At 48.1% G+C, this 17,638-nt stretch overlaps 10 protein-coding genes across 10 annotated transcripts; 6 read left to right on the forward strand and 4 right to left on the reverse strand.

Moving 5' to 3' along the window:
• Positions 1 to 8: 8 nt before the first annotated feature.
• On the reverse strand, positions 9 to 3,332 carry Bathy04g04430 (predicted protein; the record flags this gene model as incomplete). The annotated part of the gene is made up of 1 exon (XM_007513714.1): positions 9 to 3,332. One exon carries the CDS (start codon positions 3,330 to 3,332, stop codon positions 9 to 11), a length of 3,324 nt encoding a protein of 1,107 aa, XP_007513776.1.
• A 658-nt stretch (positions 3,333 to 3,990) lies between these two features.
• Positions 3,991 to 5,145, forward strand: Bathy04g04440 (tetrapyrrole methylase family protein; the record flags this gene model as incomplete). The annotated part of the gene is made up of 1 exon (XM_007513741.1): positions 3,991 to 5,145. One exon carries the CDS (start codon positions 3,991 to 3,993, stop codon positions 5,143 to 5,145), a length of 1,155 nt encoding a protein of 384 aa, XP_007513803.1.
• A 208-nt stretch (positions 5,146 to 5,353) lies between these two features.
• On the forward strand, positions 5,354 to 7,516 carry Bathy04g04450 (predicted protein; the record flags this gene model as incomplete). The annotated part of the gene is made up of 1 exon (XM_007513784.1): positions 5,354 to 7,516. The coding sequence occupies one exon, from the start codon at positions 5,354 to 5,356 to the stop codon at positions 7,514 to 7,516; it is 2,163 nt and encodes a 720-aa protein (XP_007513846.1).
• A 77-nt stretch (positions 7,517 to 7,593) lies between these two features.
• On the reverse strand, positions 7,594 to 9,498 carry Bathy04g04460 (ion channel putative; the record flags this gene model as incomplete). The annotated part of the gene is made up of 1 exon (XM_007513537.1): positions 7,594 to 9,498. The coding sequence occupies one exon, from the start codon at positions 9,496 to 9,498 to the stop codon at positions 7,594 to 7,596; it is 1,905 nt and encodes a 634-aa protein (XP_007513599.1).
• Positions 9,499 to 9,728: 230 nt separating this feature from the next.
• Bathy04g04470 (unknown protein) lies at positions 9,729 to 10,265 on the forward strand (the record flags this gene model as incomplete). The annotated part of the gene is made up of 2 exons (XM_007513683.1): positions 9,729 to 9,735; positions 10,195 to 10,265. The coding sequence occupies 2 exons, from the start codon at positions 9,729 to 9,731 to the stop codon at positions 10,263 to 10,265; spliced, it is 78 nt and encodes a 25-aa protein (XP_007513745.1).
• A 231-nt stretch (positions 10,266 to 10,496) lies between these two features.
• Bathy04g04480 (U3 small nucleolar ribonucleoprotein protein IMP3) lies at positions 10,497 to 11,048 on the forward strand (the record flags this gene model as incomplete). Its single annotated transcript, XM_007513498.1, has 1 exon — positions 10,497 to 11,048. The coding sequence occupies one exon, from the start codon at positions 10,497 to 10,499 to the stop codon at positions 11,046 to 11,048; it is 552 nt and encodes a 183-aa protein (XP_007513560.1).
• A 247-nt stretch (positions 11,049 to 11,295) lies between these two features.
• Bathy04g04490 (predicted protein) lies at positions 11,296 to 12,576 on the reverse strand (the record flags this gene model as incomplete). The annotated part of the gene is made up of 2 exons (XM_007513577.1): positions 11,296 to 12,009; positions 12,103 to 12,576. 2 exons carry the CDS (start codon positions 12,574 to 12,576, stop codon positions 11,296 to 11,298), a joined length of 1,188 nt encoding a protein of 395 aa, XP_007513639.1.
• Positions 12,577 to 12,864: 288 nt separating this feature from the next.
• On the forward strand, positions 12,865 to 14,505 carry Bathy04g04500 (predicted protein; the record flags this gene model as incomplete). Its single annotated transcript, XM_007513321.1, has 1 exon — positions 12,865 to 14,505. The coding sequence occupies one exon, from the start codon at positions 12,865 to 12,867 to the stop codon at positions 14,503 to 14,505; it is 1,641 nt and encodes a 546-aa protein (XP_007513383.1).
• Positions 14,506 to 14,845: 340 nt separating this feature from the next.
• On the forward strand, positions 14,846 to 17,119 carry Bathy04g04510 (predicted protein; the record flags this gene model as incomplete). The annotated part of the gene is made up of 1 exon (XM_007513406.1): positions 14,846 to 17,119. One exon carries the CDS (start codon positions 14,846 to 14,848, stop codon positions 17,117 to 17,119), a length of 2,274 nt encoding a protein of 757 aa, XP_007513468.1.
• Positions 17,120 to 17,303: 184 nt separating this feature from the next.
• On the reverse strand, positions 17,304 to 17,534 carry Bathy04g04520 (unknown protein; the record flags this gene model as incomplete). The annotated part of the gene is made up of 1 exon (XM_007513757.1): positions 17,304 to 17,534. One exon carries the CDS (start codon positions 17,532 to 17,534, stop codon positions 17,304 to 17,306), a length of 231 nt encoding a protein of 76 aa, XP_007513819.1.
• Positions 17,535 to 17,638: the final 104 nt, after the last annotated feature.

The following is a 17,638-nucleotide window of genomic DNA, read 5'->3' on the forward strand; positions in this document are numbered from 1 at the left end:
CAATGCTATTATTGCTCCCGAAACGCGTTCCGTAACTTGAACGACACCGTGGCGCGTACTAATTCACCGACGCGTTTAATACCTCCTCGTCTTTTCACTTGGATTTTCTGCAACTCCAAGGATAACGCTTTGAGGACGAGCGCTCGCAAGAACGTTTTCTCTTTGCGCGAGAAGTTTTGTTGTTGGTTTTGCCCCGCGTGCGTTTGCGTTTGCTGCTCTCGAATGTATTTATTCCTCAGTTTTTCGCAACGAAGGAGAGAGGTGTGGATGATTTGCATCGCGCTGGAGTCGAGAGTTGCGGACGGGTGCGGAGGATCGAACTTGGATTTCAAGTCGTCGTGAAGATCGAAGAGTTCTTTGCAAAAGCGACACTCGGTTTCGAAAGAGTCGTAATACGCGGATTCAGCGGTGATTTTCGTTGTTATCACATGTTCGTAGGCGATTTGTTCCTCTTGGACTTCTTCGATGCCTCGAGGAGAACGTTTTTCGTATTGAATTTCAAACGCTCCGAGGAAGCAACGCTTCTTAGCGACGCTGACGAAAACGTGGTCGGGAATGCGAACTAATGCATCTACATCGACGATGGATTCGTTCGAAGCCGCTACTGTTTCGGAAATCATGGCATCTTCTCCGATATGCGCCGTCTTCCTTTGTTTGCTCAGTTTAGTTCCTCTCGCGTTTTTCTTCTTTGTCATTTTTTTCTTCCTTCCGATGTCGCTTGGTGCGTCGACAGGGCCAATCGCCGATGAACGAATACACATATTAACGCACTCTTTCCATGCCACGTGTATGTTTGATTCCGTCAACGCGCTATCGCTCGCGATTCGAAACGCGGCGTAAAAATCTTCTCTCGACAGGCCAGACGATGAAAGACTACTATTCGTAGATATACTTTCACCGACATGATCTTCGCAATTCATCGCGCGGAACAATACAATCAAAGCTCTCATATTCCGTTTCGATCGTTTCTCGTGTTCAGTCATCAAAATCGAAACGACATCGTCCGCATCTACAGTTGTTCCAGTTACTTTTTTCTTGATCCCATTGCTAGAGGAAGATGACGACGAGGACGAGGACGCTTCTACGCCTCGATGGAAGAGAAATGCTCGCGCTAACGCGTCCATCTTTTCCTTCTCGGTCAATCGAAGAGTGCTATTGTTATTGCTAGTGCTATTACTAAATTGAGCGCTCGTCTTCTCGTTGACCAAGACGTCCGGGAACAGCAGCGCTTTTACTGCTTCGCACGCGTGTGAGAACGTCACTTTACCGCTATCGTCAAAGTTCATCATTTTGACCGACGCGGTGTTACTTTGAACTTCGCTAATTTTTATCGCTTTACCGTTCGCGGATTCGTTTTCTGGGAATAGTGAAGAGATGTGACCATTCGGTGCCAACGCGTCGAGTACTTTCAAATAGAAATCGTACGTATCCCGGTCGCCGCCAAAGTGAGCGCTATTACTTTCGTCCGTGTTTAAAACAGTACCATTTGGAGAACAAGTGGAGGTAGACGATTCGAGGAGTCCGCAAAACGCCGCAAACTGTCTGATTTTCAGCGACGACGTCGAGTGAACTTTGCACGAAGCGATTAAATCCAAGCAGTTTGTTTCCGCCAATTGCCGCAAGCCGTACCGATGCACGTGCCACTCGTACGCAAAACTCGCGAGATCGTTATGAGATCCGCCTCCGATATGAGTCGATGTCTGTTGTTGTTGTTGTTGTTGTTGCTGCTGCTTCTCTTGATCCTTCTCGGCGGCTATTTTATCGGCATAAATCTGCGCAACCGTGCGTAACGTCCACGACTTTGGTTTCTCGCGACCTTTTATTTTCGAAGTTTGGATGAGCCTCGCGAACCCACCGAGAGTGAAACTTGTACCAGCGCTCGGAGAAGAAGAAGAAGCGGAAGCATTTCTGTTGGTTCGCCCATCCCCTCTTCTTTTCTTCATACTCGCAGAAGTTGTCTCGATACCGTCGTCGTTGTTATTGTTGTCACGAGTATGCCATCCCAACATCACCAAATCTGCGTCCGTTTGCAAGCTCGCGTCTGCCATATCATCACAACCAATTCCAAGCAGCGACCCGTCCTCGCCATTCGCAATCACGTGCTTCATCCAACGCCGATTCGTTTGCGCATCCGTATCAACTGGTTTTCCTCTCGGAGTTTTCGCCAAAGCCACACGCAATCGTTCCTCCGCGTACCTCAGCGACTCTTTCGAATCGTCGCGACTGTCCAACGCGTGCACTAACTTCTTCTCTAAAACCATCGTCTGCGCTCGAATCTCGCGAAACATTGTCTCTTTCAACTGTTTCAATTCCTTTTGCGCTTTCAGCAAAGCATCTCGTTCTAAATCGCGTCTGTTCTTTCGCTCCGACGATATTTCCTGCCATCTTAATTTGGCGTTTGCAAACTCGCTCGATATTTTTTCGTTTAACATTTGCACGCGTTTCTGTTCTCTTCTCGTGGCAGCTAAACTCTTCGCCAACGCAATTTTTTCCTCTCCGTCGCGTTCGGATTGCGTGTTTGCAAAATCTCGCATGGCAGACAATCTTCGATTTTGTAAGCGCATCTCTTCCATCTGTTGATTTTTTACGTCTATTATATCTCGATATCGATCTAAAACTGCATCGACGAGCTCGCCGCGGTCTCTGCACTGCGCGTGGATCTGCCGGGACGTTTCTCGCGCGATAGTTTCCAGCATTTTCAATTTTTGATGGTGACGTTTCGTTTTATTCTCGCCTTCTTCTTTCTTTGACGTATTGTTCCGCGATGTAAACGTGACGAGACTCCTCGAAGCAAGAGAAATATCATCCTCGTTATCTTCTTCACACCCAGATTCAGATGAGGACGACGACGAACACGCGTCGTCTTCATCGTCGCTCCATCTCTCTTCCAGTGTTTCCAACAACCGTCTCGCCATCGCCCTCGATGCCGGCTCCGGGCCTTTACGATCGATCCACGCGAGACCGTTCGCGGCGGCGTCGACACCACCACTGTTATTAATACCGCATCGACGATACCTCCGATTTCCCTCCCTTTCGCGATCGCTTTGCATCTTCATCGCTCGCAACTTCTTCCTCCTCTCCTCTTCTTCCTCCTCCTCTCTTTTCTTCTCTCTCAGCTGTCTCTCCACGAGCGCGATTTCCGCTTTAATCTCTTCGATCGATCTCACATCCGTTCTCCCACCGCTTCTTCTCTCATAAGTCTTCTTCATCTTTATCTTTTCGTTGTTCTCCTCTCCTCCGCGATTTGGGGAATCATCAAACGACGCCGCCGCGAGTAGTACTTTTCTTCGCACTCTTTCCTCGCACATGCGCTCGTGCGACCACCGAAACATGTCTGTCGTCTCTTTTTTTTCAGCAAATCAGCAGCAAATGGTGGTGGTTTTACGTCGTCGCGTTTTGCATCATCATCGCTCGGATTTTCGTCGGTCTTTCGCAGAGAGAGAGAGAGACAGAAAGAGAGACGCGAGAAGAGTACTCGCCCGTCCCGTCGTCTCAAGTGCGCGCTCTTTAACGCTCTCTTTCTCCCTTCTTCTTTCCGATTTTACTAAAAATATTATTTTTTTTATATCTTTCGTCGTTTGACTTTTTTCTATTTTTGGATTGATAAAAAAAAAGACGTTTCTCGCCAAAAAGAAGAAGAAGAGCAAAGAAGGGAGAAACTTCAATTCGGCACGTTAAAGGTACCCCACTATTTTGTACTCCCAGAAACGCGGGAAAGAAAGAGAGAAAGAGAGACGGTCGATGTGGTCGCGTTCTTCCTCCTTTTCTTCGCGGCGACCACTCGCTCCTCCTCCAAATCCCAAACTCTGCTGTTTCCGGTGTTCTTTTCCTCCTCCTCTCATCGTCGGGAAAAATCAACACCCTCGGGTGAGAAAATGTAGTGCGTTCGTCAGAAGCAGAACGAGGACGCGTAACAACGACGAAAAGAGGACGGTTCCTCAGCAACGAAAAGACGACGACGATGATATTGGCGATTTTGATGGTTCGAAGATGATTGATGATGATAACTCAGACGAAGATTTGGACGAGGACGATGTGGAATTTTTCAAAGCTGCTGCTTCGCTTCAGTTTGGTGCTTCGAACAAAAAGAAAGTTCCCATCGCGCCTGGATTTTACGTCGTGTCTACTCCGATAGGGAATCTCGAGGACATAACTATTCGCGCTTTGAAAATCCTAAACGAAGCGACGTTGATTTTGTGCGAAGACACGAGGAAGACGCGACAGTTGTTGACGCTGTTGGGCGTTCAATCGTCGTCGTCATCGAAAGGAAAACAAAAGAAGTTGCTCGCGTATCACTCGCACAATTTTTACGAGCAGAGAGAAACGTTGAGAGATCGAATCGTGAGGAACGAAGACGAGGAGGTGATTGCGTTGGTTTCCGACGCCGGTGCGCCGGTGGTGTCCGATCCAGGGCAGGATTTAGTGGATTTAGTTTTAGAAGCGAATGGGGGCGGCGGCGGCGGAGAGAGGAAGAGCGTCGTCGTGCCGATTCCAGGCGCGAGCGCGGTGACGACCGCAGTCATCGGGAGCGGGTTCAAATGCGACGACGGGTATAGATTTTGTGGGTTTCTTCCCGCGAAGAAAAACGAGCGAGTGAAAGTTTTAGAGAGTTTAACGTCCGAGACGAGTTTGTTGGTGTTCTTCGTGTCTCCGCACAAGTTGGTAAAAACGTTGGAAGACGTCGCGGCGGTGTACTCCAAATCGCCTCCTCGGCGCGTGTGTGTCGCTCGAGAACTCACCAAGCGACACGAAGAGTTCTTTCGGGGCACGTGCGAAGAGTGTTTGGAAGAATTCTCCAAAGAAGGCCGAGCGAGAGGCGAGATTACGTTGCTCGTCGAAAGCTCCGACTTGTCCGCGTCGACGAAGAAGACTTTGGCGACAAAGGTCGCGCCCAAAAATATAAACGATGACGACGACACAAACGACGACGACGACGACGAAAGCGACAAAAACACCGCAAAAGTACTCCTCGAAAAAACATTGCGTCACTTACTCCTCGAACGCGCGGAAAACCAAAGGCTCTCCGTCTCCGAAGCCGCGCGGAAAGTGAGCCAAGATTTGGGCGTAAAACGAAGAGTCGCGTACTCGCTCGCGCAAAAGATTAAAGACTCTTCGAGCGGTAATACTAATAATACTAATAATTAATGCTTTGTAATTAAAGAAACGCGCATGCGCGCGCGTCTCGTAGTACAGCGAGTAGTAAAAATCACTCAACTGTTTGTTTTCTCTCGAAAGCGCTTTCCTCACTTTTTCTCATCTCGCGCGCATAAAACGTTATCACACGTAATAAACTTAGTCGTCCTCGTTTATTAAACTTGCGCCAAAACCAACGCATCATCGTCAAAGTAACGAAATGGGTAACTGCTGCAAGTCCAAGCCTGTTCGAGAAGGAGTTGATGTCGCGCAAAGCGAAAACGCCGACGACGAAAGGGAACAAAGGTCGAGGAAGAGTCAAAAAGGCATCGTCCCCGTCGTCGGCGATACGGAGGAGACAAAGAAGACAAACGCGCTCTCAAAAGAGCAGCCGAGATCGAGATCGCCGCTAAAACAAGCAGATTCAGCGTCGTCTTTGATATCTCCGACGATAAAACAACAAGAACAACGAACGAAGAAGACGAACAAAAACGGAATAACCGACGATTTTCTCCTCGAAAAGGAAACGAAAAGAATATGCGAGAGTTCATTTTTACGACCGATGAACTCCGTATTGTTTAAAAAATACGAGACCATTTTCGAAAAGGAGAGCGGCGAAAACGCGTTTAGTAATGGTGGTGCTCTTCTTCCTCAATGGCCAGAGGAGACGGAAGTGAACGAGGCGTATTTGAGCGCGTTTAAATCGTACTGCGGAGATTGCGAGGGGCGGTTTTTGGCGTTTCACGAACGCACGGAGGATAACGAGTCCGTGTGGTTTGAAGGCGAAGTGCCGGGCGGAAGTAAAAAACAGAGAGTGAAAATGCAAATAGAACCGTGGGACGATCACGAGTGGACGTCGGCGAGAGCGTTTGCGATTTACGCGTTTGTGATGAAACACATGCGAGTGAGTAGCGGTAGCGGCGGGAAGGACTCGGGGGGTGGTTTGGCGAGGAGGAGATCGATGGACAGTAGCGCGCCGGCGGCGGGAGACGAGTCAGAGAGCGCGGCGCTACATTTACCGGACACGAGAAAGATGCAAAAGAAAGAAGAGCGGATGGCACAACTCATACGAGGTCTCGGGTGCGAGTACATGAACCATCCGTTGTTTTACTTCTGCGTCAATTTCTTCGAAGGCGTGAATATAGATTCCGGCAACGAACAGATGGATGAAAGAGATTACGTCGATCGGTGCGAAATGTTTCTCTATCGATGTTTAGACGGGTGTCAAGGCGCCGTGTTTTCAAAGTTTAAAGACAAGAGCATTGAGTTTGGGATGAAGCACATCTCCGATTCGCAGCATTTAGGCGCGTTGGCGTATTTGAAAGCGTACGTGAACACGAGATTTCTGAAACGGTTTCCAATCACCACGAATTTTATGCATCCAAAGCTGGACTCGCAAATCGAACGGATTCGTTTGTCCAGAGATGTCGCGCACAAAATGCGCGCGTTCACGTTCGTGGAAGCTTCTGATTCACATCCGGCGGCGTTGGTGTTATCTTTTCCAGATACCGAGGCGTTTAAAGATTTACTCTCCGTGAGCGCTCCCGATTGTTGGCTCGCGTTGAATCATTTTTACGAGTGGACGATAGCGCAACCGAACAGGACGAGACCGCGAGATAAAAAGTTACAAACGCCGCCAATTTTCATCGCGGACGTTAAAAAGTTATCCCTCATGAGTTGTACGAAGAAAAACGTCGCTCGACTGGCGGATACGTTTCGAGCGGCGATGTTCCACCCAGAACCGTTTTCGAGATTTGTCATCGCGAACGCTCCAATGTCTGTGATGGCGTTATTTACGTTTGGGAAGTTGTTCATGAGCGAATCCGCGAGGATGAAGTTTGTCATGACTGGATCGAGTTTACAAAAAGCGATGAAACAGGCGTGGGGATTAGAGAAAGAGGATATTCCTGAATGTTTAGGAGGCGAAGGGTACCCGGGGAAAGCGCTCTCGGCGGAGGAGATATTAACGAACGAGGAGAGGTGGTTACATCACAAAAAGTGCATCGAGAGAACGAGAAAGCAGTACCCGAAATATTTCGCGAAATACTCGGAAAAGTATTTCGTAGACGATAAGAAGCAAGTAAAAACGGTGGTTGAACGCAAATCGAACGCGTTGGCGAATTCGCAAAAAGAAGAAGAGGATGAATCTCGAGCGAGCGGGAGTATGTCTTTTACAAAAAGCGCGCGACGCTCGAAAACGATGCCGAGAATGGGCGCGAGAGGAAAAGACGACGACGCCGACGAGAGTTTGTTTGCTGGATACGGAGAAGAGGAAATGTCGGAAAAAAGGAAGAAGATGGCGTTTTTGTTCTTGTCCATCGTCCTCGCCTCGTTTCTTTCCATGTTGTTTAAAGTGTTTATCTTGTCCAACAATATCCGATAGACGCGGTGCTACCAGATACATTTATTTAGTCAATTGTATATAATATAGAGTTTCTAACTGTCTAATACTACGTTACGTTAATGATGGTGCGATCCGCATCCACCGTGGTGAGAGTGTTGTCGGTTAAACGCGGATCTCTTGGCGGCTTCCACTCTCTCCTGAATCGCTTCTTTATCGTACCCTTCATCGTATAATCTCTTGCTTAATTCGTCTTCTAATATCTCCAACGCTTCACCTAAAAGCTTAAAATTTGTTTCCGCTTTACTCTTCTCTTCGTCCGTGGCGTCGATTGGAATACGATCCGGGTGATACTCCATCGCTTTTTTCTTATACGCCTGTTTCACTTCAATCGGAGACGCTAAAGACGTCACGCCTAACAGAGCGTAATAATCGCATCGATTCAGCTTGCGCACCTCAAAGTTGCATTTTTCTATTCGAGCCTTTGTTTCCGCGTCGTCTGGAAGAATTTTCTGCAAATTCTCGAGCACATCTTTTGCTTTTTTCGGCTCTTTGAGTTTTAAGTACGCGTTCGAGAGCGTGAAATAAGCGGGTTTATAATCGTCTACGGCGGATAAAGCCTTTCGTGCGTCAGCCGCGCACTTCTCGGCTTCGTTCAATCGTAAATACGAATTGGCTCTTTCCACGAGTATTCGAGCGCATACGGGACTCTTTTCTGGAATAAATTCCGTGGACTCGAGCGCTTCGGTGAAGGACTCGACCGCTTGCGCAAATTCTCTGTTTTGATGCGCCGCTCGCGCGTTTTCCAACGACACTTTTATCTTCTTCGCGTCTTTGAACAGACGCATGGTTTTGGTATCGTCTGGATTTTGGGTCAACGCGTGTTTGAAAAACTTAATTCCGTTTTCAAAATCGCCATCGGCAGTCAAACACAACGCTCTACCTCTCAACGCGTGCATATCTACTCTCGAATCATCTCTGCGAATCGCATCTAACGTAAATTTTAAGATTTGCGTCAAATTTTCTCCGAGCGAGAGCAAACATCTCGCGCGGGCGATTTCGCACCTTTCCCCGCAATCTAATTCCAATAAGTGCGCGTATCTCTCAACCGCTTGCGCGTATCGTTTCTCTCGCTCGTCTTCCTCGGCGCTTTGAAATGTCCGCAGCACATACCGCATTCGTTCGACTTCTTCCTCGAGCGTTTCGATTCGTGCGACTTCTTCCTCGAGCGTTTCGTCCTCGATCTTCAATCCTCTCTTTAAGATTTCCTCGCCGGCGAGTACGGACGCTTCGTAATCGCCCGTCTTTCTGTACATACCCATCAACGATTGGGCGCACGTGATCGCGTACTCGTTATTCTCCTCATCTTCCGCCACCGCTTGACATTCCTTAAAATCTTTAATCGCCTCGTGGAACGCTCCCAGTTGCGACCAACATCTGCCTCTCAAGTGTAACGCTTTCGCCGAGTCTTTATCTATCGATAAACACTTCGAGCACAGTTGCACGGCATCGCGGTATTGCTTCGCCTCGAATTTATTCAACGCTTGTTTCTGTAAACCATCGGCGGTATCGTCGTTCTCCTCTTTTTTTGCGTCGCTATTACCTCTCGTCGTCGTTTTTGTCGTCGTCTTACTCGTCTTACTCGTCTTACTCGTCGTCTTCTTCTTATGCGCATCGGTGGATGTCATGTGTCTCGTAATCTCCGAACACGAACCGATCCAATCGCACGCGTCGTCCATCGGACACCGCACGCGCACTTTCTCGTACACGCGAGATAAAACCGGCGAGTGTTCTTTCAAGGTTTCGTACCTCGCGTCCGTCCCGTACTTCATTTGTTCTTGGCACGTCGGACATTTCCTATCTCCGTTTCGAAACCATTCGTCCAAACACGCGAGGCAAAAGATGTGTTTGTTCTCGCACAAGGTCACGACGGGTTGTTCGCAAAACTCGGAGCATATTTTGCACGTGAACTCGTCCACGTTGTCCGAGAGGACGTGGTCCAGTGGAAATCCGCTTCCGCCCATTAGTATACTTTGAGTGACACCCTCCTTTACTGGTTCTGGAGTCGTGGTGGTTCGCTTGCGCGACTACGACGCAAATGGTTTAGGGTTTAGGGTTTGGGTTTAGGGTTTGGAGAAAAACTACCTTTTTTTCATAACAAAGTAATTCTCTCTCCTTTTCTCTCTTTTCTCTCTTTTCTCTCTTTTCGCTCTTGGAAAACCCCTTTCCGCACAACTTTTTACGCAAAGACACGATGCGAGGTACGCTCTCTCTCTCTCTCTCTCGTTTGTTTGTTTATTTACGCAAAACGTTTTATTACGTGCGAGGAATACTATTTCGTCTCCGCGCGTTTAAGTAAACGTTTCTGTGTTGCGGTGTTCGCGAGTGGCGGCTTTTTTTCTCTCTCATCATCGCTTCTGCGCGCGATTTTCGTCGTTCTCTCTTTGTTAGAAAGAAATGGGAGAGAAAAAAGTTACGCGCTATTTGTCTCTTCTCTTCGGAACGGAAAACGCGAAAATGTTCTGCGCGAAAGAAACGAGGATCGCCAAGTAGTAGTATTAGTCTCGCGCGTTACGATGGCGCGTGTTGTGTTTTATCATCAAGCGCATATTGCGGTTTAGGACGACGGTTTATGCATCACGCAAGAAGAAAAACAACGAAAGAGACCTATTTTGGATGTCTGACTGACCACAAAAAAAAATTCTCTCTTCAACATACAGCCAAGTGGAAGAAAAAACGCACCCGCAGATTGAAACGCAAGCGCAGAAAGATGCGCATGAGATCGAAGTAATCTTCTTCTCTTATTATTACATCACATATCAGAGAGTCTCTTTTTGAAAACAGAAAGAGGTTTCATAATAGATAGAGTTTTAGAAGATTAAATAGTATCGATTTTGCGCGGATATTTGATTCGGGGACGCGACGACGATAACAACAACATTAACAACAACAACAACACGCGTCGGTGACGGATACCATCAATAGATTAATAAGAAGAATATATTAGAAAAATACAACAAATATGAGAAAGTTGAAACATCACGAGCGCAAGCTCTTGAAGAAAACCAACTTTTTGCAGTGGAAGAGCGAAAACAACCATCGCGAGTTGGAAGTTATTCGCAGATACCACGTGCAAGATCGCGAGGAGTACAAGGAATTGAACAAGGTTTGCGGCATGGTTACGAAGTTGACCAACTTATTGCGGCAAATCGATCCGAGGGATCCTAACAGAGTTGAAATGACGGAGAAGCTTTTAGACAAGCTGTATAGCATGGGAGCTATTCCGAGCACAAAGTCTTTGACGCTGTGCGATAAGCTCTCGACGTCGTCGTTTTTGAGAAGACGGTTATCGGTTGTCATGGTTCGCTTAAAAATGAGTGAAACCTTACGTGAAGCGGTGACATTTATCGAACAAGGACACGTCAGAGTTGGCCCAAACGTGGTGAGAGAACCGAGTTACCACGTCACGAGAAACATGGAAGATTTCGTCACGTGGGTCGACACTTCGAAAATTCGACGTAAAGTCATGGCGTACAACGATAAAGTGGACGATTTTGAGCTTCTCGGAGCTTAAACAACGTGATTGCTTTATCGGCGTGCGTTATTTTAGTATATTCTTATTATTCTAGTTGATTTATTCGGTACTACCGCGGTGTTGTAGAAGTCTAATAACGTGTTTCCGAAGAAAAGCAAAATTAAAAGAAAAAATGATACGGTTGTTTTGTTTGTAATAAATACTACTTTGTGCTACACAAATACACAGCTAATGAAAAGTACTACGTGACTTCACTACTACAAACCTTACGTTCCGCGAGTTGCGTTTAATTGAACCATTTCCCTAAAATGTCCGGCAAATCTCCGACGCTCACGATTTCTTCGTCCACGTACAGCGCTTTGTTCTTCTCGGCTTCTTCGACGGCTTCGGGCCGTTCCGCCCACGGCGCGCCGCCGCCAGAAACGTATTTCACCACGTTCACGTCTCGAACTAAAACCGTGCGACAATTCAAATGATCTTTAGCTGCTTTACAATCGTTCAAGACGTCGTCGCCGACGTGCACCCAATAAGCTCTTTCTAGTTTATGGTCTCCTATTTTCAACGAAGAAATAACCCCGTCGTCGGAAGCTCTGTTCGCGTTTCCGCTCTCGAGCATAAACGTCTGCGCCATCGTCTGCGCCCTTCGAAATGGCCACGGACTCGGTTTCCTCGCCACGTCTCCATTCACGCCTTCCTTATCGATCAACTCGTCCGCGCTGATTTCGAAATCAAAAAACTCTCTCAATCCGCTTTCGCTCGCGCTTCCTAATCCGTTCGTAATGCTCCCGATGACGCACCTCGGGTACCTCTCTCGCACCGTCTCTAAACACTCTCGCACCCCGGGAAATAACAACTTCCCGCCCGTGCTATTTCTTGTTGGAATCCAACTTAAATGGTACCCTCTCGCGGCCATACCAATCGCATCGTGCTCGCACACGTCGCACAAAGTCGTCATCGCTTTCACCGCCGCCGCTATTCGGATCGAAGCGTACGATAACGCCTGCGTTTGCGAGAAATAAGAACAACCATCATCAGAGAGAGAATGAAAAGGTTAACAAAATAAAGAACAACAAATCAGAAAAGTAAAACGTACCACGTGTTCTTCTCCTCGCATCCGAAACATCTCCTCCCTTTCCTCTCGAATGCCTTTCATCAACTCGTTCATCACTCGCGTCTCAGGAAAGTTCTGAACTCGAGTTTGAAGCCATTTGATGTAACTCTCGTTCGCCGCGGTGACTACTGGCAGAGTTGGCCACACGGTATCGTCCAAATCGAACGTCAAAACGTGGAGTTCACGTGTATCATCGACAGAAGCAGAAGAGGAGGAAGACGACGCAGACGAAGTTTGTCGTTCGGAATTTCCCCGTTTTCTTCTTCTGTTTCTGTCGACGATACGCGACGTAAACGACGACGAGAACCAGCAAAGAAGCTCACGCTTTTGAGGCTGCTCTTTATGTCGACGACCGGAAAAATGATGCAGAGGACGATACAAACAACTCGTCGGCATCATCGTCCTCATTGCATTGTGCGTCATAAAATGGCGATGACTTTTCCTCTCAACAACCATCGCTTTGTTGCGACAGGGAGGAGGATCATCGACGAAGAGAGCTCCTTTTCGAGAAACAGACGACAAAAAGGACCTCGTTTTGGACGACGACTTTTGCGTTTTGATGATGATGATGCGTTTCGAAGAACGAGTAAAAGCAGGTGGAGAAACGTCAATGGACTTGGAAAGAGAGCGGCGAAGACTTTAACGGTTTCCTCGTTTTCTTCGTCTTCTTCTTCTTGGAATAACGAGGACGACGACGGGAGTACTACGAGAACAAGAACAACGACAGAAACAACAACGACAGATATGCTGAAACGGCTGGACGAACCGGTCGTGTTAGACTGGAAAGCTTTAGTGAGATGTTTCCTCAAAGCAGGCTTGGCCAGCGCTCTTCTCCTGCGAGTGTGGACGATATTGACGAGAGGAGGAGCGGATGCCGCTTTGACGGCGGCAAAGAGCCAGCGATGGTTTCTGCTCCAGAAATGGTTCTTTGCTTCGAATCATCAATCGCTTGGTTTCGGTGCTGTCGTTGGTGTCGTCTCGTTTGCGCTCGCGTTCGCCGCGCTTTTCGTGATCTTGGAGAAGGAAAGGATGGAGCGATATCGATTGGTGTCCGCGATGGAGGCTCGAGATATAAACTCGAGGTTCGCGGACGTGGACGGGGTGAGCGTGCACCATAAATATTTTACTTCTTCTTCTTCAAAAGAAAAGGCCGAGGAGGACGAGGACGAGGAGTCCTCCGGGGTGTTGTTTTCTATGGCGCACGGGTTCGGAGCGAACACGTACTCGTACGAAATGGCGTTCGTGGATAAGCTTTTAGAGATGGAAAATGCGAATGATAAGAATAATAGTGTTGGGATAGTATGTCACGATAGCGTTGGATTTGGATTAACGGAGCGACCGAGAACGGATTTGATAAAGTATACGAAAGTGTTCAACGCCAAATGTTTGAAGGCGATGGCGAGGAAATACGCGGGTAAGGGGAAGAAAAAGAAGAAAGTTGTGTACGTCGGTCACTCGTTAGGGACGATCGCGGCGACTTTAACGACGACGTTGGAGGGTGATGGTGATAATGATACTACGAAGCCGGCGGCGATTGTTTTAATCGCGCCGGCGATTTTAGTCAAGAAAGAAAAGGAACAAAAGACGACGCTCGACGGAGAAAATGAAGAAGTAGCAAAGAAAAAACCGATACCGAAAAAGAAAATCGTCGCTCCGGACGACGAGTTTTACGACGAGGAGTTGTTTAATCGCGTGGTCTTATCTTCCTTGAAAGCTCTTTTGGGATGGATTAAGTCTTCCTTATTCAACCTTTTGGCGAAACCTCTCTTATACGTGCTCTTGCGAACGATCGTTCGCTCGAAACAGTTTTGGCGAAACGGTTTATCCAACGTCGTGGCGAAATCGAAAGCATCTTTGGTGGATGAGTCTTGGATCGATGGCTATCGGCGCCCGCGGTTGGTGCAAAACTGGGACCTCGGAATGATTAATTTCGTCTCCGCCAGTCTCAACGATTTAGGCGCTGACCTCAAAGCCATCTTTCGAAGGCACATGCGCATTTACGCGGACAAACCGAATGAATACGACGTATCCATGAACCCAATGGACGCTTTGAAAAAGAGCGCGTGGGAAAAAAACATCCCAATCTTAATCGTTCACGGCAACGAAGATAAAGTCGTCCCGATCTCCAACTCGGTAAACATTTACAACCGATTGATAACCGCTCCAAATGTCGAGAAGGAGAAGAACGAGATGATGGAAATCCCATCTCAGGCTTCTTCTTCTTCTTCTTCTTCTTCTTCTTCTTCTTCGAAGTTGCAACAATCTCCTCCTCCTTTGACGAAATTCGTCGTCATGGAAAACACCGGTCACTGCCCGCACGAAGAAGATCCGGAAACGCTCGCGAGTGTCGTGCGTGACTTTTTGAGAGAAGCGAGCGTGATGTAATAAAATACTCCTCTGTATATTCGCGCGTATGCGAGAGAGAGAAGAATATTGGCATTTTCAATCCACACGTCGCTCAAGAGATACACACCTTTTGATTTGATAGGGATGATGGAACCTTCGTTTCTCAAACGTCTCGATATACTCCATGCGTTCTATTTTTATCGATTAAAGTTTGTGTGACATTTATCTCTTCTCTGAAAATATCTTCATAAATATCTCACACTATTCCCCTAACACTACACTGCTTACTAAAACTTTTCTGCGGTTGCTTGAAGCGCTTCTGATTCATACTTACTTCAAGTGATACCAGAGTTGTTATTTTCTGCTGAAACCGAGCGAAATGCCTCCTCGCGCGCAGCAGCAGCGGCGAAGAAAGAAACCCAGAGGCCGTTGGGGAAAAGATCCGGATTACGAGGACGGTCGCGAGTACACCAATGAATCGGACGCAGAGGAGGAAGAAGAAGGAAAAGACAACGCTCAATTCCCCACACGCACGATGAAAGAAAAGCTCGTCTTCTTAAACGTCGATTTGAACGACTTGGAACAGGTCGTTAAAGGCAGATCTGGAGGCTTGCACGAGGAGTTTAAAATCATCAAGAAAAGGTACTACCGAGAAGCGTTATTGAAACATCCGGATAAAGGCGGGAAAGAGCGAGATTTTTTGGAACTCGATTTCGTCTGGCAAAGCTTACGGGTGATGTACGAAAGGAATACGATAAGCTCGTTCTGGGAGGAGGCGCAGAAGAAAGGAGCGGAGAAGAAGAAAGGGAGGGAGTACACGCGGACGAGGCAAGCGAAGAAACCGCAGGCGGCGACGAAGAAGAGGAAGAAGAAAGGAGGGAAGGAGGAGGAGGAGGAAGAGGAGTTTAAGGCGTACCACAAAGCGTATCGGTCGTATAAGTTTTACGAGGAAGCGGCGGAGTATGACGATCCGGAGTATCGAGTGGAGTTGGCGCGATCGGCGCGGTCGAGTTGCGTGGCAAAATCCGGAGGGATCGCGTGCGAGCACGCGCGCGAAAATATTGAGAAAGACGAGATTCGGTGCGGGCATCGTAATCCTACGAGTGGTTCGTTCGGGAATTGGTCGCATCTGCGATGTTGGCGCGTTCCTAAACGCGTGTGGCTCGGACTTCCCGACGCGCACCTCGGACCGTTGGAGAAGGAAAAGAAGACGACCAAGAAAGAGAAGAAACCACCGCAAGGAGACGAAGAAGAGAAGAAGGAGACAAAAACAACCGCGAAAAGAAGAGGACGCAGCAGTAAAACAACAGGGACAACGACCACGGCGAAAGGAAAAGGGACGCAACCGTCGATGGATCGACGCGTCGCTCTCGTCGAAGAAGAAGGCGACTTCACTTTGACCGAGGAACAGTTTGCGGAGTACAACGACGCGATTTCGAAGATGAACGAAGATCTGTTGGAAGGCTTCATTCAGCTCAAAGACGACGACCAACGCGCGTTCGTTTTACACTGCGCGAATAGAAAGAATTGGGCAGTCCCGAGAGGCGTAAAGTCTGGCGAAGGTTTCGATTTGGCGCTCTTACCGTTTGAAGGCAAAACGAAGACAGGCGCGTGGGGGACGACGCATAAAAGTGAAGTCGCAGTCGTACCGGGCGCTTTAGAGGCGAAGAAACGATTGGCACTGCAAACAAAACGACAAGACGAGGAAATGGAAGAACATCCCAAAGGCTATCCTAAGGATGCTAGAAAAGCGCACTTTAGCGCCAAAGCAATCGTGCCGGGCGCGAAAGATGCAAAGAAACAAATCGCTATCTCGGTGGCAGCGGTGAGAAAAGAAGCCTTGCTGAGGGCGAAACAGGAAATAGCAGAGAAGTTGAAGCAAGAGGAGGAGAACCAAGCTAATTGGGACTTGCTCAACGCTCACTTGGAAGCTAGGAAAGGTAAGGGCGAGAAACGCAAAGCGCCTTCGCCGGCGCCCGCCGCGGTGAACAAGAAAAAGAAGCCTGTCGGCAAGAAGAAGAAACAGAACCAAATCGTGGCCATCTCGGAATCAGAGCACGACGATGACGAGAGAGACGGAGGTGGCAACAACGACTTAGCGGTGGCGCATCGACAAACCGAACAACACTTAGTGCCTCTGAATCAAATGCGACCTTTGGTCACGGTTCCGGCAACCACTCGCGCGCTCGCGGGTAAGACCTTTGTGATGACGGGCGTCTTCCCGGAACTCGGTGGTGGCGTTGGCTTAAGTGTTGGCAAAGATAAAGCAAGAGCGCTCATCGAAACCTTTGGCGGTGTCGTCCGCAGTGCCATTTCCGGTCAAACGACGCACTTACTCGTCGGGACCGAACCCGGAGCGAGTAAAGTCTCCCAAGCTCGAAGCAGAAACGTGACCCTGGTCAACGTTGGAGACTTGCAGAAATGCTTAAACTTAGGCGACGAAGCTGCGCGAGAGGAATTAGGGCAAGACAAAGTCATCATCGAAGCTTTCTCGGGTGGGTTTTACGGCAATTCCAAAGCGTACGAGATGTCCTCGGAGAAGCTGCAATATTTAGCCGGATTGAAAGACTTGGACGCGTTACCTCCCGCTCCGCCAAAGCCGAAACCACCAAAGTCGTTCGGAGCACGACTTTTAAGCTGGAAACGCAAATGAGATTGAGAACAACGAGGAGGAAGAGAGACACAAAGAGAAACACGAAGAAGAAGCGCACATATCGCGCCTGTTTCGCGAAAGCGAATTCACCTATTATATACTCTAATATCTTTTCTTGGAATGCACCAACACTATATCTAAAACACAAACGCTAAAGAAACCGACAAAAGAGCACCGCGACTTCTTAACTCTCTTTGCTCAAATCCACCTTATCTCTCACCCGGGGTGGTTTCTGTCTCACCAGTAAAACGATCCACGCCGCGAGCGCCAGGACGTGTAACACAATCACGAAATGCAAGATTGGTTTCAACACGTTCCCTAACTTTTCTTGGTTGTTTTGGACCAATAACGCGTCGATTAAAGAGTCCACGGTGTGTGAGGTGAATGGAATTTTGATGGTGTTTGGTAGACCCATCGTTTTGCTGCTTTTCCTGCGCAAAAAGTGGTAAGCAAACGAAGAGAGAGAGAGTGTATCGTATTGTGAAGTCGAATACAAATCCCCTAATGAACAAAGAGTTT

Source organism: Bathycoccus prasinos (genome assembly GCF_002220235.1).
Source record: "Bathycoccus prasinos genomic : Chromosome_4".
In the NCBI taxonomy this organism is placed as follows: domain Eukaryota; kingdom Viridiplantae; phylum Chlorophyta; class Mamiellophyceae; order Mamiellales; family Bathycoccaceae; genus Bathycoccus; species Bathycoccus prasinos.